General features: G+C 37.3%; 3 protein-coding genes across 9 annotated transcripts; 1 reads left to right on the top strand and 2 right to left on the bottom strand.

Moving 5' to 3' along the window:
• Window positions 1–1606: 1606 nt before the first annotated feature.
• LOC116286948 (steroid 17-alpha-hydroxylase/17,20 lyase) lies at window positions 1607–8466 on the bottom strand. The gene is made up of 4 exons (XM_031693546.2): window positions 8076–8466; window positions 3712–3959; window positions 2191–3013; window positions 1607–2082 (listed from the first exon to the last, which is right to left on the bottom strand). The coding sequence occupies exons 1-4, from the start codon at window positions 8302–8304 to the stop codon at window positions 1748–1750; spliced, it is 1635 nt and encodes a 544-aa protein (XP_031549406.2). The 5' UTR covers window positions 8305–8466; the 3' UTR covers window positions 1607–1747.
• On the top strand, window positions 3956–20092 carry LOC116286951 (uncharacterized). Of its 7 annotated transcripts, XM_089037429.1 has the most exons (5): window positions 5605–5757; window positions 5830–5951; window positions 7445–7506; window positions 16082–16123; window positions 19443–20092. In XM_089037429.1, the coding sequence occupies exons 2-5, from the start codon at window positions 5894–5896 to the stop codon at window positions 19449–19451; spliced, it is 171 nt and encodes a 56-aa protein (XP_088893555.1). In that variant the 5' UTR covers window positions 5605–5757; window positions 5830–5893; the 3' UTR covers window positions 19452–20092. The 7 variants fall into 7 exon arrangements, 6 of the variants coding, with proteins under 6 accessions (XP_088893550.1, XP_088893552.1, XP_088893553.1 ...); XM_089037424.1 differs by lacking the exon at window positions 5830–5951 and having other exon boundaries at window positions 3956–5757; XM_089037426.1 differs by lacking the exons at window positions 16082–16123; window positions 19443–20092 and adding an exon at window positions 9190–9494 and having other exon boundaries at window positions 3956–5757.
• Window positions 15729–22294, bottom strand: LOC116286950 (osteopetrosis-associated transmembrane protein 1). Its single transcript, XM_031693547.2, has 5 exons — window positions 21847–22294; window positions 20028–20152; window positions 19441–19605; window positions 18865–19024; window positions 15729–17659 (listed from the first exon to the last, which is right to left on the bottom strand). Exons 1-5 carry the CDS (start codon window positions 22184–22186, stop codon window positions 17619–17621), a joined length of 831 nt encoding a protein of 276 aa, XP_031549407.1. The 5' UTR covers window positions 22187–22294; the 3' UTR covers window positions 15729–17618.
• Between the last annotated feature and the right edge of the window lie 47 nt (window positions 22295–22341).

A 22341-nucleotide genomic window follows, 5' to 3' on the forward strand; every position in this document is an offset into this window, starting at 1 on the left:
TCTTTGATGTAATTACGTAAATACAGACAACAATATACCCTTTAAGCAAATAGTGACCTTGAGAGCTTGGAAGTTCAATTATTTTGATCGTGATTATTGCCTCTTCGCTTGATTGAACGACCGTCCTGTACCAGGAAAGTATCATGCAATGGCAACGTCAATAATGTATTGTTAATAACTTATATCATTTAAAATATGCTGTAAAATATAAGTAAAAGAAAGAAGAAAGATATTCAAAATCTAATGTTTTTTCTTTTCGCTAAATACAACCGGTGAAACGCAATGTAGTTCAAAACAAGCCGTTTCAGTTCAAACAGAGTTTTCTTTGGATGATTTTAGCCAATTGAGTTTATTCAGGTACTTCAGGTACTTATCAAATTTGTGGTATCTATATAAAGTTATGTCATTAAATTCAGTCAAGCAAGAATTCGCCGGACTGACCCTCAAGAATGAAAAGTAAGTTGTTTCATCTTTTCACGGTGTATAATTTACCTTTTCATCATTACTGTTTGAAAAGTAAACACAGATGTTTGCATGACTTGGGCCTCGAAACAACTCGGGCTTGAGTCATGCAAAAAGTACGATTTTTTAGGGAAAGAACACGCAAGGGGCGGCTTACATCACGACAAAAAGCAACAACAATGCCAATTGAATTCCTTGTAATGATTAGCCATTCCAAAACAAACAGCAGGGCCATGTCAACACTCCATGGAATTTTTTTCTGCTCTGTTTTCGAATCATTAATTATAAATAATCCGAATGTGATGAACTTGCTTTTAGAAGAAGTACTTTCGTTTTTTAAACACATAAAAAACGCCGTTATGAGTGGTGGTGAAGCCAAAACAAAAAGACAACGCTATATAGCGAACTCACGGAACTGTTCGGTTCAAACAAGAAAAAAAATGCCAATCAAGTTGCTATCCTAATATAAACCTTGCATTCTAAATCCTCGAAATTCGATCTCTTAGCCTGCAAAACTTAGAAATTCGATATTTTATAATCAAAGAAATATCCGCTAGGCAAACGATGATCAAACGAATTGTTTTTATCGGCGGCCATTTTGAAAGAGGCCGCTGCAAACCACGTGACATTCTGTTTGGCGTGGTTACATTTCAAAATGGCTGTCTTGGGGTTTTACGAAACAATGTGCAAACAATAAACTAGAAAAAACAACTAATTAATAAGTACTATTATACATAAAAAATCAATAAAAATATATTCTTCTTCTTTAAGAAGTCTTGCCGACTCTAAAGTTGCGAGTACACGGAGCAATTCAAGTTATCTGCAACTTGTTTCGTAACGGACGTTGCAGAGGAAATTGCTGGTGTGATTTTCCCCAAAATGTTTAATAAAAAGATTAAAAACTGTAATATACTATAACAAACATTCTATTAGTAAGTCTAAAATATTAGTGTCTAGAATTGTGACTAAGAGTGGATCCACATTTTTGTACGGAATGTTTAAAAAAATAAACTTTGGTAAGATAAAAACGTTATTTTTTTTGAAAATTTTATGTAAGGTTTATTTCCTTCCTTCGTTTTTCCGTTTTCCCCCCGTTCAATCCTAGCAAATTACAAATTTGATAAAGTCATTAATACGAACTAGCTGTCAACTGTTGTAGTTTACTGACAAAATTGGATACATTTTGTGTCAAAATGCTCTAACTTTTTCTGGTTCTCTGATCATCGACTAAAAACCCTGTAAATTTGGAACAAAAAAGTAGGAATTCGATAGAAATTCGCGTGCTTTAGCGTGCTTTTATAATGACTTCATATTTCGTAGGTTTCAAGGTAAGTCCATTTTCTGTCTTGACCGTCTTCTTCTTCTCCTCGCTAGAGTCAGCGCTTGTAAACTCGAACTGGTGAACCAGACTTGCCAATAAAAACGGCAGTTCAACCTCGGCTAGCGATCTACCAACACAAGCACGACGACCGGTAGAAAATGGCAGGAATTTGGGTAACCGTCTAGGGGATATCACGTGACCTTTGTCGTCAAGGAAACGGGTAGGATCAAAAACATCCGGGTCTTTCCATAGCTTTGGATCTCGTATCACGGACCACAGGTTGACGAAAACTACGGTACCTGATGTTCAAAGACGGTCAAAAATGGTCAAAGGTATTTATTTTTCGAACATGAAAATGAAATGAAATGTAAAATTTGTAGAAAACAATTTTCTCTTGAGTTGTGTACCTTTAGGGATGAAGTAGCCACGAAAGATGACATCAGATGTGGTAGAATGAGGCACAGACAAAGGCGCCAAAGCACAGATACGCAACAACTCGTAAACACAAGCGTTAGTGTAGTGCAAATTGTCAAGGTCTGATACTTGAGGCATCCTGTGTCTTCCAATGACTTGATCAAGCTCTTCTTGTGCCTTCCTTTGTACATGAGGGTATTTGACCAAGTACGCAATGGCAAAGTACAGAGTGATGGAACTGGTATCAAAGCCAGCTCCAAAAAGATCGACAAGAGCCATGATAGAATCCAGGTCATCTGTGGGGAGACCTTCGTCTTCAACCAGGTTTGAGTTGCAGTCTAGTATTGGATTTTGTCTTTGCTTGTCCTTGAGATTGTTGACTCCTTCCAACAACGAATCAGCGAGATTACGAATGGTTCCTCTTTTGTATGAGGATTTATTTTCAAAGTACAATTTGCTGATGACGCTCTTTGCTTGATCCATGATGCCACTCAAGCGATCAAGTTGAGAATTGGGAAAATACTTCAACCAAGGCATGAAATCTATAGCTAAACCACATCCAACGGTCTCGCGGAACGAGTCTGAAAGAGCTAGGATTTTATCCACGTCTTGTTTGCAGTAATCGTCGCCGAATAGAGCTCCAAGTATGACTGTAGCAGTGGTGGACTTGAGTGCTGACATGACATCGTATGGTGTGGCTTGGTTGTTGTGTAGTTGTTCGATAAGGCGATGTCTTCCTTTGTTAAGAGTAGCGTACAAGACATCTTTAGTGGTGAGGTACTTGTGGATGGCAGAGAAGGACGTTTTACGTAATATCTGTTGACAAAGACAAAATGAAGGTAACCTAACAAATCGTTTTTGACGATTAGAAAGTCTTGAAGTTTGTCTTTAAATCGTGCATGGTTGTTTGTCGTCCAGGCAATCAACAGTAACAGCAGCAGCAGCAACAGCAGCAACAGCAGCAACAACAGCAACAACAGCAACAACAGCAACAACAGCAACAACAGCAGCAACAACAACAACAACAACAGCAGCAACAACAACAACAGCAGCAGCAACAGCTACAACAACAACAGCAACAGCAGCATCAGCAACTACAGCAACAGCAGCAACAGCAGCAACAGCAGCAACAACAACAGCAGCATCAGCAACTACAGCAACAGCAGCAACAGTAACTATAGCAACAGCAGCAACAGCAGCAACAGCAGCAACATCAGCAACATCAGCAACTACAGCAACAACAGCAACTACAGCATCAGTAACAGCAGCAACAACAACAGCAACAACAACAGCAACATCAGCAACTACAGCAACAGCAGCAACAGCAGCAATAGCAGCAACAACAGGAACAACAGCAGCAATAATAGATCTGTTTCACGGCCTAGCCATAGTGTAGGGTATGAATAATGAATGTTCTTCCATGAAATAAGATTTCATTTCCCAAAACGAAAAAATGCAAAACCGCTCCACAAAATAACAACAGCACCAGCAGCTGTAAGTGCCATAATGCTAACCTTCCATTTATTTTCATAGGTGGAATGCAGAATTCCTCTTCCTCCACATCCGGCCCTCACCATGGTGAGCAAATCAGGGCGACCTGCAAATACAGTCGAGTTCTTCACAAGCGCTTCATTGATGACGTCACTTCCGTTCAGCACGACTACCAAGCGACTACCAAGGTAAAGACTGTAAATGTCGCCATACTTCTTGCTTAACCTGGTAAAGTCTTTGTAGTTGTCTTTTCCAATACAATAGGCAGCACCTTTATTTAGGAGATAATAATGGGAAATTAAGTTTTAACTTAATGAACTCATAGAGAGGGAAAGATTTTTTGTCATGCCATGTGAGCATTCCACGCGACAAGATCGAGTGTCTGAATGCGTGAAAAAAGATATGTTATTTGAAAAAGCAATGTCATGTGATGATATATGCGTGACAAGAGATGTGACAAGAATGTCATATGTCAAGAGTATGTCAATGTGACAGTAGTGTGTTATGTGACAAAGCAATGTCATGTGATGATAACGTAAGCGTGACAGGAGATGTGACAAGAATGTTATATGTAAAGAGTACTGTGACTAATGTCACAGGGGTGTGTTATGTGACTAAGCAATGTAATATGACAATGTATATTGTGTGACAAGGTATGTCATATGACAAGAGTATGCAATGTGCCAGTGCCAGTGGTAGGTCATGTGAACATACCATGTGACAAAAGCACATGTGACAAAAGTATATTTATAGTGATAGCGTAACATTTAGAACAGCATATCATGTCACCTGATGTAGTTTCACACGTAAAGTAGGGGGGAGGTGGTGAAGATATAAAGATGAAAAGATACAAGAAAGAGAGGAAACAGAGGAACAACCAAAAAAGATGGAAACAGAGAACCAAACAAAATATGATGAGATGAGAGCACAGGAGACAAACAGAAAACAGAGGAACAACCAAACTATGACCAGTTGATGAGAAAAGAAAACAAAGAGATGAAGATGAAAGGACACAGAAGAAACACAGGAACAGAGCAACAACCAAATTATGATGTCATGAGGAAAGAAAATAAAGAGAAGAAGATGAAAGGACACAGAAGAAAGACAAGAACAGAGGAACAACCAAACTATGGTGTGATGAGGAAAGAAAAAGAGAAGAAGATGAAAGGACACAGAAGAAAGACAAGAATAGAGGAAGAACCAAACTATGATGTGATGAAGAAAGAAAATAAAGAGATGAAGATGACAGGACACAGAAGAAAGACAAGAATAGAGGAAGAACCAAACTATGATGTGATGAAGAAAGAAAATAAAGAGATGAAGATGACAGGACACAGAAGAAAGACAAGAATAGAGGAAGAACCAAACTATGATGTGATGAAGAAAGAAAATAAAGAGATGAAGATGACAGGACACAGAAGAAAGACAAGAATAGAGGAAGAACCAAACTATGATGTGATGAAGAAAGAAAATAAAGAGAAGAAGATGAAAGGACACAGAAGAAAGACAAGAATAGAGGAAGAACCAAACTATGATGTGATGAAGAAAGAAAATAAAGAGAAGAAGATGACAGGACACAGAAGAAAGACAAGAACAGAGGAACAACCAAACTATGATGTGATGAGGAAAGAAAATAAAGAGATGAAGATGAAAGGACACAGAAGAAAGACAAGAACAGAGGAACAACCAAACTATGATGTGATGAGGAAAGAAAACAAAGAGAAGAAGATGAAAGGACACAGAAGAAAGACAAGAACAGAGGAACAACCAAACTATGATGTGATGAAGAAAGAAAATAAAGATAATGAAGATCAAATGACACATATGTATATACATATGATATACATATATACACATATATTTGCATGTGGTGTTCTCTACAGACGAGGTTGCACAGTCAATATATACATATACTAAAATTTGTTTCGATGGCGAAAGAAATTTGACAAAGTTTAAAAGTTTCATTTATTTGAGGAAGGTTTTTAAGCACTTTTTAACTTATTTTCGTGTTGGTGTTGCATACTACAACTATTTGCGCCGTTTGGTCAGCTAGCTAGCTCACATCGAAGGTAAGTAATTGTCTTTTACTTGTTAAGGATTTGGTTGGAACTTAATGACACTGTTTTTCGCCTTCATTTTAGATTCTAGCATTAATGAGTTTGTAAAATACATCTTCATAGTCTTAGGAAATATAAATGGTGAAACATGGCTGTGAGAACGCTCGTTTCTCAAGCATTGATCCCGAGCTCGATCGTTGTTGCATGTGAGTAAAGCTTGCTTGTTGTTTCGACTGTACTAGTGCTTCGGTTGATCCTTACCGCTTTTTTGTCTTTCCGAATACACTAAAAGTTCTAATGAAGCTATCCTTTATCAGTTGTATTCTGTTGTAATCATTATCACTGCTAAAATTAGTAAGTGACTTTTATCTTTTAACTTAACGCTCATTCGTGGGGACTTCTACTACGTCGTTGTTGACTAAACTTATGTTCGACATCCGTTTTTAAATTTATAAACTTAGATTTAAAATCGTTTTCTACTATAATTATTCTATGAAAACTCATTCTACGAATGATTGATTGGAAGCTAATACAAATTTTTAAAAAATTGCCTTAGTCAACTTATTCATATGGTTTCTAGAGATGTATCTTTTTGGGTCATTTTCGAAACTTGCTTCAAAACTATAAAATCTGAATTCAGCATGTTATCGAAAAACCAATTTTTCTTGATAATCCCGAAAAAAATATTTTCTCAAAAAAGCATTGTAATATTGAAAACTTGTTATGTTCAAGTTTTTTTGGAATACAGACTTTTTTTGTACATTTTTTCGACATTGAATGAATGGTATGGCCAAGTGAGCTCGCTCCATGGCGACTATGATTTACGAGCGAGAAAGACAGCTATAAACATAAGCATAGTAAAAAAAGGTTATAATTTTCTGAAATTATTAAAAATATTGTAGTTTTTAGCTTTTTCTTCCTTCCGGACAGGAAGAGTTTTGTAAACTCCGCCGCAACCTCCATTCAAAACGATCGGTGATCCACAGAACATTCAGTAATCAAGCTTTTTTTTAAAAAAAAATACAGCAGAGTTTAATAGCTAATAAAAAACTTCCCTTTTGCACCGCTAGGTAAGCATTCTTTATCTTTATGGTAGATTTACGAGCTTTTAGCTTCGTTAGGAACAGTAACATAAACAACTTGAGAAGCGGGGGGAAAAAACATCGCTTTAAAGAAAAATCTAGAAACCAGCTTGTTTGTTCGGCGAAGCACGGAAATTTGAATTGCTTATGTCACTAAACTAATAATATTGGACTTAAAGTTTTTCTGGATTTCTTTAAGACAGTTTCTATGAATCAAAGCTGTTAAAATCAATTTTCTATGAAAAATCAATTTTATCATATTTTTGAGCCTCTCTCTGACTGCTCTCTTTATTCCAAGAAGCTTCATCCCCGTCTGAACGGTTGTGAGTTCTCCTGTGGCTTCAGCTTCACGTAAGGTTTTTGATTAAGAAATTGCTCGACGTCTTTTGGTAAATATGCAGTTACCTATTAGGACTTTTGCGACATTTAATTTGAACTGTATTTATGTTTGAAAAATTGGATGTAATAGCACTCATATTTTAAAACTATAACATCTTAATTTTTCATTAAAATATAAAGAAAATCAAGAGCCGAGTTTATCAGCGATGCTATTAAAAATTCAGTTTAAAAAATCCAAGACATTCAAAAAAGAAAAACCAAATATTTTTTCGTTTCAGCAAAAGGTTTAGAAACTTTTGGTGAAATTTTTCAGCTGAAATCATCCAATGTCAAATTAAAGGTAGGGAATTTTTGTTTTATTCTATTATTATTATTATTATTATTATTATTATTATTATTATTATTATTTTGGCAGTATAAACTGATGCAGTTGAAAGTTGATGAACACCCGAATCTTTTTAACTTTATCTTATGCTTTTACCTTATGCACGTAAATATGAAGCTAAAAAATGAAGCCGTATCATGTGTTTGATATTGTCTTGCATTGTATCAGGCTTGTAAGACAGCATTTAATATTATAAATGGAAGTTAATTTTAGACTATTATGAAGCCAATATATAGCATGTCATGAAATTAGTAAGTCAGAGTGACTAAAGTTTAAAAAACATAAGGGGTTATCGACCAGCTGAAAATTATAAATTACCGCAAATGACTTCAAAATTATTTAAAAAAAGACAAAAAGTTAAAATGTTCGGAAAGTATATATTTAAGAAAAATCAAAATCATTAAAGCAAATAAGACAACATATAAAGAAATATGTTCGGAAATTACATGTTTAAGAAAAATCAAAATTATTCAAGCAAATACGTTTATCTTATATAATTTTAAGTTGTGAGCAACTCGACTTACCAAGTATGGGTATGCTAATAGGGCCTGGAGGTAGCCTGCGTTGTAGTCTCACACCTTGCAGTTTAGAAGCGAAAACCAGAACAAGTAGCAACGAGGTAGCGACGGTAAAAAATAAGTTGATATTTAGGAATGAACTGAGGCTTTCTAATAAGACGTAAAAACAAGTCATGTTGATTAAATTCTCGCTGCAATTTCCAAGTGCGATGCGAGAGGTGAGTTCGTTAACCATGCAGTGACGACATCAACTTTCCGAACTCTACTAACCGTGCAAGCCTCTCGTCGCACGTTATATGTTTTCCTAGTATCTTATATTAGTTTGTTTACTTCGGAACCCAGTGACCAATCCCAGACGATTTCTTCCGCATGAGTGATGGCGTCTTGCACTGTCAAATGGCACGTAAAAAAATATAACGTGTTTATCAAAGTGTCCCCGATAAGTTCACTACTAGTAGAATGCGAGAATACTGACACGTTAATCAAGTTTATACGTGAAGTAAAAAAGCTGATGTTAGGAGTAGCGTTACGTCCGATCAGACCTATTTTGTCTGAAAATGCCTTAATTCAAGCCATGAAGGATTAATTGTTTTGAACTCAAGTTATTTTTAGGTTTTAGATTTCAGTTAAAAATTATGAATATTCCATTGATTAAATGTGAGTGGATGTTTGCAGAGTTTTGATGATTATGTTGGTACAGTGGAAACGTTTCGGAACTCGACAAACAGCTATCTTCAGTTTTTAAATTATGTAAGAGTCTATAGTAAACTCTTATTCAAAATTCCATTCATTCAAAGATTAAAAGCAGCAGGCAATTGCAATTCTAAGCTCGTCCCATATATCTCGCAAGATTTACGGAGGGTCACAGAATATAACTTAAAATACACAAAAAATAGTATCCATAGATTCAATTACAAAAGTTCAAAAAGATATTTGATATTTATAGCCTTTATGCCTTAGGAAACTTCGAATACTTTAAGTGACAAGTTTTAGTTGAAGTGTCTCGGAATGATGTCGACATGTTTACTTGCCTTATTAGTGACCCTTAAAACGACCATTGACGCCGGGTTAACGTTTGATTTTGATGTATTCTAACGACTAGATTGCATTTTCCTCTTAGGGATTTACGAATTAACGATCGTGCCCACCCCTAGTCCCCTGGGGAAGGAATGTTGAAAACTTCTGGAACATAATTTGGAAGAAAAAATGAAAAAACAACGATTGCTCGATGGCAACGTTTCGCATGGATTCGAATCAAGACGTGAGATATATTCCTTTTGGAAAGGAAAAAAAAAAGACTGTCATCTAGAGAGACCACGATGATAATTTTATTTTAAAATGATTTACGGAGTACAAAATAGACTAAACAAAAAGAAAAGAAATAGTAAGAAGATAGATATTTACAATAATAAATCATAATGAATATTGAGTTGTAATGTAAGTTGATAATCACGAGCACACAACATCAGTTACTAAACACACACACGCCAAACGCACACAGAACTATGGCGCGCGGAATGGTTCAAAATTGTCATTTCGATGTAATTGAATATTTGTTTGTCAATTGCGTTACTTCGCTTGAATGTGTACACTTATCAGTGCATTGCATTACACAAGCACGTTCCATATGTTTTTTTTTTTTTTTTGTCAATCAATGCTTATAAAAATAGTCAATCACCAAAACTCGGTCAATTACAAAAACTCTGTCAATTACAAAAAACTCGGTCAATCACCAAAACTCGGTCAATTCAGCAAAAAACTCTGTCGATTACAAAAACTCGGTCAATTCCAAAAACTCGGTCAATTCAGCAAAAAACTCGGTCAATTCCAAAAACTCGGTCAATTCAGCAAAAAACTCGGTCAATTCAGCAAAAAACTCGGTCAATTACAAAAACTCGGTCAATTCAGCAAAAAACTCGGTCAATTACGCAACAATAAGCACGTGTCATATGTCTTTTGTCAATCATCACGCGTAAAACTCTGTCGATTCAGCAAAAAAACTTTGTCGATTCAGCAAAACCTTTTCGATTACGTAACACAGGTAAGCACAAGATATGTCTTTTTCTTGTCAATCATCACGCGTAGCATCCAAAGCTCCTCTCAGTCGACGTCAGAAATACTATATGAAATACCATATTCCATTGTTTTTTTGGTCTTAGTTTGACTGTTAGTCACTAAATACACGGCCGGTCAAGTAAAAGTAAGAGTTAGTTAGCGAGAACGGAGGCATTTAGCTATATACAGACCGGGGATATATGTATCAAGCATGAACAATACACTCTAAGACCCTTCTGCCCACTACACAAGGCTTTGCAAGGCTCTGGATCGGATATGACTTAACCATAGTTTATGATTCAACTTCTAACTTCGCAAGTTTCGAGAGAAGGTAGACTGAGCTGAGTACTGCTCATAATCGAGTTGACAAATTGATTGAGGTTGATTCAAGAACGTTGTTTCATTGAAAGTATATATATTATTTTCTAAGTTAAAGCCTGAAATGTCAAAAGCTCCCCATGCGATTATGAGCAGTACTGTATTGTTCATGCTTGATACATATATCCCCGGATATATCCCCGGTCTGTATATAGCTAAATACCTCTGTTCTCGCTAACTAACTCTTACTTTTATTGGCCGGCCGTGTATTTAGTGACTAACAGTCAAACTAAGACCAAAAAAACAATGGAATATGGTATTTCATATAGTATTTCTGACGTCGACTGAGAGGAGCTTTGGATGCTACGCGTGATGATTGACAAAAAAAAGACATATCTTGTGCTTACCTGTGTTACGTAATCGAAAAGGTTTTGCTGAATCGACAAAGTTTTTTTGCTGAATCGACAGAGTTTTACGCGTGATGATTGACAAAAGACATATGACACGTGCTTATTGTTGCGTAATTGACCGAGTTTTTTGCTGAATTGACCGAGTTTTTGTAATTGACCGAGTTTTTTGCTGAATTGACCGAGTTTTTTGCTGAATTGACCGAGTTTTTGGAATTGACCGAGTTTTTGTAATCGACAGAGTTTTTTGCTGAATTGACCGAGTTTTGTAATCGACAGAGTTTTTGGAATTGACCGAGTTTTGTAATCGACAGAGTTTTTTGCTGAATTGACCGAGTTTTGGTGATTGACCGAGTTTTTTGTAATTGACAGAGTTTTTGTAATTGACCGAGTTTTGGTGATTGACTATTTTTATAAGCATTGATTGACAAAAAAAAAAACAACATATGGAACGTGCTTGTGTAATGCAATGCACTGATAAGTGTACACATTCAAGCGAAGTAACGCAATTGACAAACAAATATTCAACTACATCGAAATGACAATTTTGAACCATTCCGCGCGCCATACAGAACCTCTTTGACTTGTTAATCTGTGCTAAATCCTTTTGTATTTATTATATCGCTTTGAACAAGCCTGGAATAAAGACTGACTTTCTTCTACAGTCGGGGGATTGATGTGTTAATACGCACATACACTATTACAGTGACGTAGTTTTAGTTTCACGGTTCAATGTTGATCGATTGGATGTTAATTACGACATATATATAACTAGTCGCACTCCTCGTTTTATAGGGTCAGTCACGTGTAAAATCATTTTAAGAACGCACGAGACGTGCAAGAAGTCATTCACCGGTATGAAAAATAAGGATGCAGCATTTGCAGCATATCGGAATGCATGCAGCTCACTTTGCAGGACAAAACGATTTGTTTTCTATTCTCAATATTGAAATTTTCTTCATTTGTTTTGTCCTCAAAATTGAGCTCCTTTGACGCCACATTCAAGCGCTCTATTACAAAATGACTTTCAATTGAAAATGCTATTTCATTATTATTTTTGATGTTGTGCAACAAATTCTATCAAGGAACAACACGTTTGCATGATGGCGTCATTTTACTCCCACTCAGTACCAAGATGCTTCGCGAATTTTCTTTCTTGTTTAAATTTGTGCTATTAGCTGAACAAAAGAAAGTGTGCAAGGGAGTTTGGTAGAAGAGGTCAATCAATGACGCCATCGTGCAAACGTGCTGTTAAAAATTTGCAAATTTTAGATACTTGTCTTGCATAGTATACATTTGAAACCGCGCGTGCCAATAAGATTCATTTTAAAATTGTGAAGTCTGGCTAGACTGATGATGACAAATTGTCGGACAGTTGAATATTACGTTTAACCTTTGACTCTTTAGGAACGTTACAATATTTTCATCATGTCGCCAAATGTGTTTGGAAAATTTAAAGAGAACTTGCATGAATTGCGAGGGCTTGACCTCAGCACTGTAGAAACGTGAGGATTCGTGCATGTGTGTATGCAAATTTCTTGCACTACAAACACTCTTTTGAAACGTTTATGATGAGAAAGTCAAGTTCTTATTCGTCGTCTTATAAACAATTGACCCCAATAGAAGCAGCGGACTGTCAGGCGACTCTAGTTATATATCACTGCTACTGCTACTGCTACTGCTACTGCTACTGCTACTGCTACTGCTACTGCTACTGCTACTGCTACTGCTACTGCTACTGCTACTGCTGCTGCTGCTGCTGCTGCTACTGCTGCTGCTGCTACTTCTACTGCTACTGCTGCTGCTGCTACTGCTACTGCTACTGCTGCTGCTGCTACTGCTACTGCTACTGCTGCTACTGCTACTGCTACTGCTACTGCTACTGCTACTGCTACTGCTACTGCTACTGCTACTGCTACTGCTACTGCTACTGCTACTGCTACTGCTACTGCTACTGCTACTGCTACTGCTACTGCTACTGCTACTGCTACTGCTACTGCTACTGCTACTGCTATGGTTATATGTTATTTTCCGTTCGTCGGTTCGTTTGTTTTGTGATTAGATAGGATTAAATTCGACCATCCCACCAGGAAAAAAAAGCAGTCAAAAACTGCATATTTTTTTCTCGACTTTTACAGAGGCGGATCAAGGAATGTGAGAAAAGGGGTAAAACGCCAGTGTTTGACGCAATTCACCACACACTATGTGAAAGAGGAGGTTAAGTGTACGGGGGCATGCTCCCGAGGCAAAACGATATACGTTTTCCAGAAGTGCCTATTTGATGCGGTCTGGGGGATATTTTGGGCAATAAGGTTAGGTTGATTTCATTTAACCCGTGGAAAAAATTGCATACATAATCGATAACAGGAGACTCTAAACCAATTGTTTTCTTTTGTAAAAACCAACCGCGCCCTATTTCTATTGTTGGATGTTGGGTTTGAATTTCGATGGAAAAATTGTCCCGGGTCTTGAATTCAGCATTGATACTAACAGGGGAGAGCGGGGCTGAATTCAAAACCCGGGATCGAAATTCTTACCCCCCGTCAAACATTATAAATAGGGCTTGGTGGTTTTTTAAACCAGTTAAAAAGCAGAGATAGCTATCTAAAAACTAGTGTGAGCTGCGTCGGTGTTTCTAATGAAACAGTAATGATAAAAGGGTTACATTATACACCGTGAAAAGATGAAAAAACTTACTGACGTTTCGGACGCTAGTCCTTCGTCGGAGTAAAAGAGAAAGAGAAAGCTAAAAAGCATCGAGGGACGCAGGGCCTTGATATTGAATTTCAATGCAAACCCTCGCCCTAACGCTTTAACCTTTATTTAGGTTTTAGGTGCTTTTAGGTTCCTGAATGAATACTCTTAGTGTGTGTACGACTCTTAGCTCACATGTTAATTCTTACGGAGGGAGAAAGGGAGACAAGAGAGACAAGGGAGAGAACGTTCGCAGGAATCGAACCGTCGATCCGATCGTTGGACGTTTCACCGCCACGTGACTCAACTCATATAAACGCTTCATTTTGAAATTTGGAAAAAGGCTAGTTAAAAATGAGATACCTCCGTTAAGACTTGTTACAGGAAACATAAACAATTTGATCTTGGTTAGAATTCTTTTTTACAAGAGAGTGAAATAGTTTTATTCTGAACCACATTGACTTTTTCACTCAATCGTTAGTAAATTGGTAGTTGAACACGAGCTGTATAAAATAAGGTGTCCATGCCACGTGCTAAACAATGTAACTCTTATTCATTTACAAGCGAAAGAGTGGCAGTGATGTTCAGCCTAGAGCCTATCTTCATATGTTATTAATTAGTTTTAAATGTATGTGCTCGAGGGTGTTTTCTTGTCCTTGAACATTCCTTTCACACCTTCGGGCACATGCTTCGCTCGTCCTCTCGTAACAATAGAATTAACTTCTAGAAAAAATGTTATAAAATCGCTACAAAACGCCTTAATTTGCAAAACAAGTAAATCTTTCGCCATCGAGTTTTTAAGATTTGACTTTACGTATATTTTGCCTCATTGTTTTTTGTTTTTTTCTTCGTGTTTTATTTCAGCAACTATCTAGCCATTCACTAATTGTAAAGAGCACATTTTAACAAGATTTGAATTGCAAATAGCTCTTACAACAAATGCATCATTAAGAATTTTGATCGTACGATTGTTAGAACCATTGTCAGCGAACAAAGCACCGTGGCTATCTAGTGTTCTTTGTTTTTTTCTAGATTTATGTGTGTTTGTTATTCCATTGAAGACTTATTTTCAAAACAAGCTCGCTTTGAGCTGAGTTCATTACGCGATAACTGACGACGATATACTAGAGGCCGCGGAGAAACTAGTTGAATTGAATTAGAACAAGCAAAAATCTTCTATAGAAGACGAGCTGTTCACTTGTTTTTCCTCTCTTTCGAACGGCTAGCTGCTCGTTATCAGTTTTCTTGACTTTCTACTTCGAGCCGAGTAAAAAGAAAGACGGGAAAATGGCTGCTACTTATGGAAACTTCCAACCAGAATCTCAAAACAGAAATGGTTTTTTGAATTCAAGACCACATCAAACGAATGGAACACTGCACTATTTCCCAGGTACATTCCAACCAAGAATTTGTCCTACGACAAAGAAGGATTACAATCAAATACCAGGAGTATATAAACAGCAAAACCACGCGATGTTTGATACTGGATTGACCAAGAAGGATACGTTAATCCTGGCCGAATCAATCGACGATGATTTGCTTACTCGCTTGTGTTATGCAATGGGACTTGATAAACTTTACCATTTGCCAGATTTGAATCGATTGACTGATTTTTTAGATAGATTGTGATGCTGGTGAAGCGACAATAACTCAGTACGAAACAAATATCATTAACGAAAAAAACTTGTCTATATAACATCAGATTTCATGCCATGGCTTGCTAGAGAATACTCTATAAACACCAAACTTAATTTTAAAAACAGCTACATTTTCCGAAACTCGATAAACCGGAAATTTCAAGGTAAAACAAAAACTTTTCAGAACAAAAAAGCGCCGAATTAGATTCTTGCCTAAGGTATATTTGAACAAAATCATTGAAGCATTTCTGACCTCTAGTGGGTAAACGGTTATTTATCTATCTCGTAAAGAATTATTTATAAAATTTAGACTAAAACAAAGTCGACTATCCTAAGGGGTTATAAACCGAAATTGTAAATTTTAACTTGATCCGATGCGATTGCGTTGATAGATTTTTTACTAGATTCTCCAGTCCTAAGAAAATTTCAATTTTTTTTCAGCTTAAGTTCCTAAAACTGAAAAAATAAACTCATAAACTTGGGATAAGGGAAAAGTGTATTTTAGTAACTTTTCTTTAGTAAAATTGATATGTAAAACCGGTCAGATATTTGTGCATAAATTAGTATATTCATGTAAAAGTTGGTTCACATTAATTCTTGATTCCAGAAAAATTATCTATTTTACTCAAAACAATATATATCTGGGCCAGCGGGTGAGTCTGACGTAGATCCGCGCAGAGGTTGTTTCAGGGTTCTATCTGTGAGTTAGCCGTACCCTGACGTAGATCAGGCCAGAGGTTCAGTTGCAGGGTTCGATCTGTGAGTTAGCCATGCCCTGACTTAGATCAGCCCAGAGGTGGTTTCAGGGTTCGATATGTGAGTTAGCCATGCCCTGACTGAGATCAGCCAAGAGGTTGTTTCAGGGTTATTTAAGAACATTATACTATTTTCTCTTAACAAGCTCGACCATGAGAAGACAACACTTTGGAAAAGTACTAAACAGGTATGTTTGTTTAATATATACACCTGATTCAAAAAACGTTGTCATCGCCAAAGGCGGATAGGCAACAGGCGATAGGAGATAGGTTATTCCAAGATCCAAGAATAGCTGGAATGACTTGTGTTTCTGCTTCTTATTCTCGTCAAGAACGTGGACCTTAGTGTTGAGACTGATTCAATGTTCTTTGTATTCAACGAAACCATTCACATGTCTGAGTGACCTATCGCCTATCGCCTTTGGCGATGACAACGTTTTTTGAATTAGGTGTATATTAGCATTCGGAAATAGAGTAAACCCCTTTGGCCATAATACTTTCTGTTTCAGACAAAGAAGAATACACCGATCCAGCATTCATTGTCTACCTCCCTATTTACTGTTGTTACGCCTGACAATCTAAAATGTGTTTATGATATACTTGATGGAACAGACACCGATTGCCGATGTCAAATTATGTTGTTAGTTAAGTTGGCCAAACGGTTTTCTCAGCTTGAAGTGTGAAAGTAAGAGTGTTCACTACACGATAACCGCGCTCTTATCTTCTTTCCTTTAGTCTTACATCCACCCTGTTCAATTTTCTCCAGCATTAATGTCAGTCTACTCTATTTCAGACCACATGTCATTCCCTAGAGTATAATTTCTTTGTTTAACGGTTGTGCATGAGAAGACGCATGAATATGGTTTCAACTCAAACATCTTATTCTCAAGGACAGGGCAGAAAAACGACAACCCCGCTACTTTCACGATTTTTTTTATTTAACTGAGCTTAATACTCCATATCTTTAAGCGTTTCATTTGTGTCACTGCTGCTCGAAACTTGTGATGAAATTCTGTCGAATTATTAGAGTAAATCCTGACTTAGTATTCACGAAAATGTCAGTTTTTTCTGCTGATCAAAATATCACCTCTCCCAAAGTACACGGTTTTATATCTCAAATACACATTCAATAAATTTTGGTCGCATTTGATATTTTGCTATTTGGCTCCAAAAGAACGTGTTTGCAAAATATTGAGTTTAAATACGTAAAGCTGTCCTTATGGCCAAAGGCCAAAAACCGTTTTTCTGCCCTGTCATTCTCAAGAGAATGTCTCAAGAGAATGACATGTGGTCTCCTGAAATGGGAAAACCTTGTTGCCAGGCAGAAAAGGGGTACATAGCATGTGCGTGTTACGTCATAGTCGCCATCTTGGTTGACGATAACGAAGCATTCCTCATTAGTTTCTCTTGTTAGATCAAGGAATATGTCGGCTGTTTCATTGTTATTCATATCTTAAGGGATTTTGAGTCACATAGTTGCAAACACTGTATAGAGCGTTTTCACGTGACGTCACAGCGGCCATTATGGGGTACCAAAACAATACATTTTCTATCCTCTGGAAATTGAACTCTATTTTTATGCAAATACTGTGCAGAAAGTTTCTATTATTTGCTACTCCAATATGGCTGCCTTGTCACGTGAGTGAAAACGCTCTTGACATGCTTATGTGTTAATGCCCTGCGCTACTCTGCGTCATAACTGATTTGTGGTATGACATTATAGCCTGTAAGGATAAAAAAATGAAAAATAAGTAATATATTATGATGACGGGACGATTTCAATGTTGACGATGTTGATGATGTTGGTGAAGATGATGAAGATGATGGTGTCACGATAATGATGATGATGATGATGGTGATGATGACAGGGGCAGATCCAGGGGTGGTAAAAGAGGTGACTAGTCACCCTCCTTTTAACTCGAATTCCTTTTTTAAGAGAGAATTCTTTTCGTATTCAAGAATTGAGCGCCAAAAACTATTTTCTTGAAGAAAGGCTGTTGTACAAGGCTAGAATCTTGTTATTCAGAAGTTGAACTTGTTTGGAATTGGAGATGACCGATGAAAGTGGAATCCAAGTGTTAACCCAAAGCAAAAATTTGAATCGAAAATGAGGTTTAGGCCTTCATTTGCTTATTTCCCATATATTTTCTATAAAAAAAAAGCCTGACAAAGCAACATTCTAACACAAATGCAACAAAACATCTTTGTACGATTGAAAATACCGCTTCAAACAAGCATTTTATCATAGTACATCAGTTTCTAACTGTTAAAAAAAGGTTTTGAGTGTTAACCAAAAACGAAAATTGGGATCAAAACTCATACAAAGGTCTAGTTTTTAGCGCTTTTTGCCATTATTGCTCGTTATTGAAAAAAATTTACTCTTAAGACCTTTGTAATGGTTACCCCCTCCTAAAATTACGACATCCGCCCCTGGGTTATGACAATGTTGATGATGAAGATAACTATGATAATGATGATAATGACAAATGATGATGATGTCAATGATATCAAAGATGCGGAGGCTGATGCTGATGACCGACGATGATAATGGCAATGACGATGCTGATGCTGCTAACGATAACGACTTCGAAGTAGATGTAGAAGTATAGGGTTTGCCATCACCCAACACCATGTAGAACCAAACGATGTATTAAGCCCCGTTTACACTAGCGATTTTTGCGGCGATTTTAGCTGCGATTTGTTTTGCGATTTTGTCCATAATAAATAATGGTAAAGAATTGTAAAGTTTTTTTTCAGGATACCAAGATTTTCCTAGACGAATGTCTCTTTTGAAGGATGAGACAAAAGATTTCATATTTCCGAAATTTGCCACAAAAATCGCCGCAAAAATCGCCGCAAAAATCGCCAGTGTAAACGGGGCTTTATTATACCAAAATTACAATTTGGAAAGATTTTTTCTTGAACTTACTTGATTTTTTGTCAACTTCATCACCACGAAGTTTTGCTGCAGAGTAAAATATAACGGGTAGAAAAGCGAAAAGACAAGTCAAGGCAACAACTGATGCTGTGTCGTAGTTTATCTTGATACAGCCAAATGTCGAACTCCATTTATGTCTGGTACTGTTCATCTGCGAGTAAAATAGATATATAAATTATTTACACTCGTTTACTTTGAAGCGTGGCCCACGCTCATTGCTTTCAGTGGCTAGAAGTGTCGATTCTTGGACTTCGCGTCATACGTGAGCAAAGTTATTCGAGCTGTACTTCCTTCGCAAAATCTAACACGCAAAAATTAAGAAATATAAGTGAACTAGCCGTGCCCTGACTTAGATCAGCAAAGAGGTTGTTTTAGGGTTTGATCTGTGAGTTAGCCATGCCCTGACTTAGATCGGCCCAGAGGTTGTTTCAGGGTTTAATCTGTGAGTTAGCCATGCCCTGACTTAGATCAGCCCAGACGTTGTTTCAGAGCTCTATAAAAACTTAAAAGACACCAAATAAGCACCTTATCTTTATTTAATATCATAACTTTTATATTGTTACTTACAGCAGACATAACATCAGCACAAAGCAAGTTTTCCTTTGGATAGCCTCCAACTTGGTTTATCAAGTCTTTATATACATCATTTAAGTCTTCATAGTTTGGCTTGCAGAACTTGCATATGCTGGTCGTATTTGCAGATGACGTGTTTGCTGCTGGATTTACTGGAATCTGTGGAATGAGATCAAATAAAATTTTAAAATCCATTTGTCTATAAATTTGAAGTTATATTTCAAAGCCAACAATGAGGACTGGACGGGATTTCAAGTCCAAGCAATTAGTTCTAGTCCGAGGTGCAATTCTGTGTAGTTCTAGTCCAAGGCGCAATCGGACTTGAAATTCTGTCCAGTCCGATATTGGAGGCTTTGAAATAACTTCTCATGCTCATTAATTATTCGACTTGAAGTAACTGAAACAAAATTAATTCAGTCCTAGGACTGAATTAATTTTGTTCCAGTTACTGAATGCATTCCTTTCGCATGATTTTACCAGATTTCAAGTAACATGTGACCCAAAAATAGCCCATTGATTGGTTGGTTGCCTCATGAATTATTAATGAGTATGAGAAGCTAAATGTCTGTTGCAAAACTTACCGTTGTAAAATTTTTGAAGCAATCATACAATATTTGTTGCTTATTAAAGAAGTCCTTCACTTTTGGATCTATCTCCCATTTTGTACCAATACTGTCTTCATTTTTATGATCAGAGGAAAAACAACCTGGACAACAGAGAGAATTAGGAGTGCAGCTCAATCTGGAGGACAAAACAATAGGTTCCAATTCTCAGGAGATTGGAATTCTTTTGTTTTGTTGTTTTGAATTGTCCCCCAGATCGAGCTGCTTTGATGATGTCACATGTAAGGGACCTATACTCATTGATAAACATCCATGAGTGTGGAACAACTGAATACAAAGCTATGGGTGCTTGGGGCACTCTAGTACCCCCCCCCCCCCCCCCCTTTGGGTTACAGTGGTACCTTTATTAAGCAGACATCTTTGGGATCTTACTTGGTATCCACATCAATTTAATTGAGTTTTGTTTTACAGTAAATAAGTGAAAACAATTTTTTGGGACATGCAACTAGTTGTCTGTTTAATGAAGGATGTCTGCTGAATAGAGTCTTATCTCACAGTAAATATGGGCACTTTGCAACTTGCTTTCTTAAAATGAAGATTATCCTCTTAATAATGGGTCTGCTTAATAGAGTATTATCACTGTCATTTTATCTTATTTCACATCTTGTAATATATATCCCTGCCATTATGCGGGGGGGGGGGGGGGGTACTCTTGCCCGTTTAGGGTAGGGATGTGCCGCTTAGCCCACTGAACCCCGACTCTATTCCAGAGTAAAATTGCTGAAGTTCATACCCTGTTCCAGAGCAACATCGCTGAAAACCATACTCTGTTCCGGTATTGCGAAAACAGATATCCTCTTCCAGAGAGGAGAGAGCATGATTTTATATACCCTGTTCCACCCGTTCACCCTGTTTGGCGGCACATACCCGTATAGCAACTATAGGGATTACCACCCCCCCCCCCCCCCTTTTAGATTTTAGACACCCTAAGTGATAACAAATACTAGTGACATATTGTGTAATTATACATATACATGGAAAACGTGACAGGTAAGACGAGGCAAAAATTGACATCAAAGTGAGTGACCTATGGGTCTATTTTGAGTCTTAAAACTATCTTAAAGTATTAACCTCTTGCTTAGCAGGAAGCACACTATTCAACCAAGCCACACTTCCTTCTTAAAACAAATGTATGAGGTCACTGAAGATCAAACTATGGACCCTTTTGCTTAGCAGGTAACACATTAACCAACCAAGCCACACTTGCTCCTTAAAACAAGTGTGTGAGGTCACTGAGGATCAAACTATGGACCTCTTGCTTAGCAGGCAGCACACTAACCAACTAAGCCACACTTGCTCCTCAAAACAAGTGTGTGAGGTCACTGAGGATCAAACTATGGACCTCTTGCTTAGCAGGTAGCACACTAACCAACTAAGCCACACTTGCTCCTCAAAACAAGTGTGTGAGGTCACTGAGGATCAAACTACATATGGTCCTGTTGCTTAGCAGGCAGCACACTAACCAATCAAGCCACACTTGCTCCTTAAAACAAGTGTGTCAGGTCACTGAGGATCAAACTATGGACCTCTTGCTTAGCAGGCAGCACACTAACCAACCAAGCCACACTTGCTCCTCAAAACAAGTGTGTGAGGTCGCTGAGGATCAAACTATGGACCTCTTGCTTAACAGGCAGCACACTAACCAACCAAGCCACACTTGCTCCTAAAATAAGTTGTAAGGTCACTGAGAAACAAGCTATAGACAGAGTTCGTACCCAAAGCACTCCAATACAGTACAATCACATGTAGTTTTTCTTGGAATAACTGATATACTTACTGAAGCAGTTTGATTCTTCCCAAAGCCTTTTAGCAAACTCACATGCATGGCTTACAATTTGATATCGTTCTGACTCAACGAGTTCTGATACACAGCCACCTTTTTTATAGATTTCGTTTTTGTTTCTTCTTACATCGTCGTACTGTTCATAGCACATACGACAGAACTTAAACGGAGAGGCTTGGCTGACTGCACATCGCGTAAAATTCGATATTGATTCTGCTAATCCTTCGAGTTGTTTTTTGCAGTTCTTGTCAATAATATCGTGTTTGCTGCTTACAAATGCGGAATTCAGAGCGAAAAACGATAAAATTCCAACGGTTAGGTAAGTAATGAGCATCCTTGAAGCCTTTTAGAGCATTTTGATGAATTTTTTCGACAATAAGTGAAAGTAAAAGAGGAAATAAAGAAGTAAAAGTTGGATAAACGTAGATTGTTGTTGCAGAAGAAAAACGTCAGGCGTCATGCGCTGGTCACGAGACTTGAGGGAGACTG

This window comes from Actinia tenebrosa, unplaced genomic scaffold (assembly GCF_029948245.1).
Source record: "Actinia tenebrosa isolate PJP-AT-01 unplaced genomic scaffold, QUT_ActTen_1.0 PGA_scaffold5__44_contigs__length_20552954, whole genome shotgun sequence".
Lineage (NCBI taxonomy): Eukaryota > Metazoa > Cnidaria > Anthozoa > Actiniaria > Actiniidae > Actinia > Actinia tenebrosa.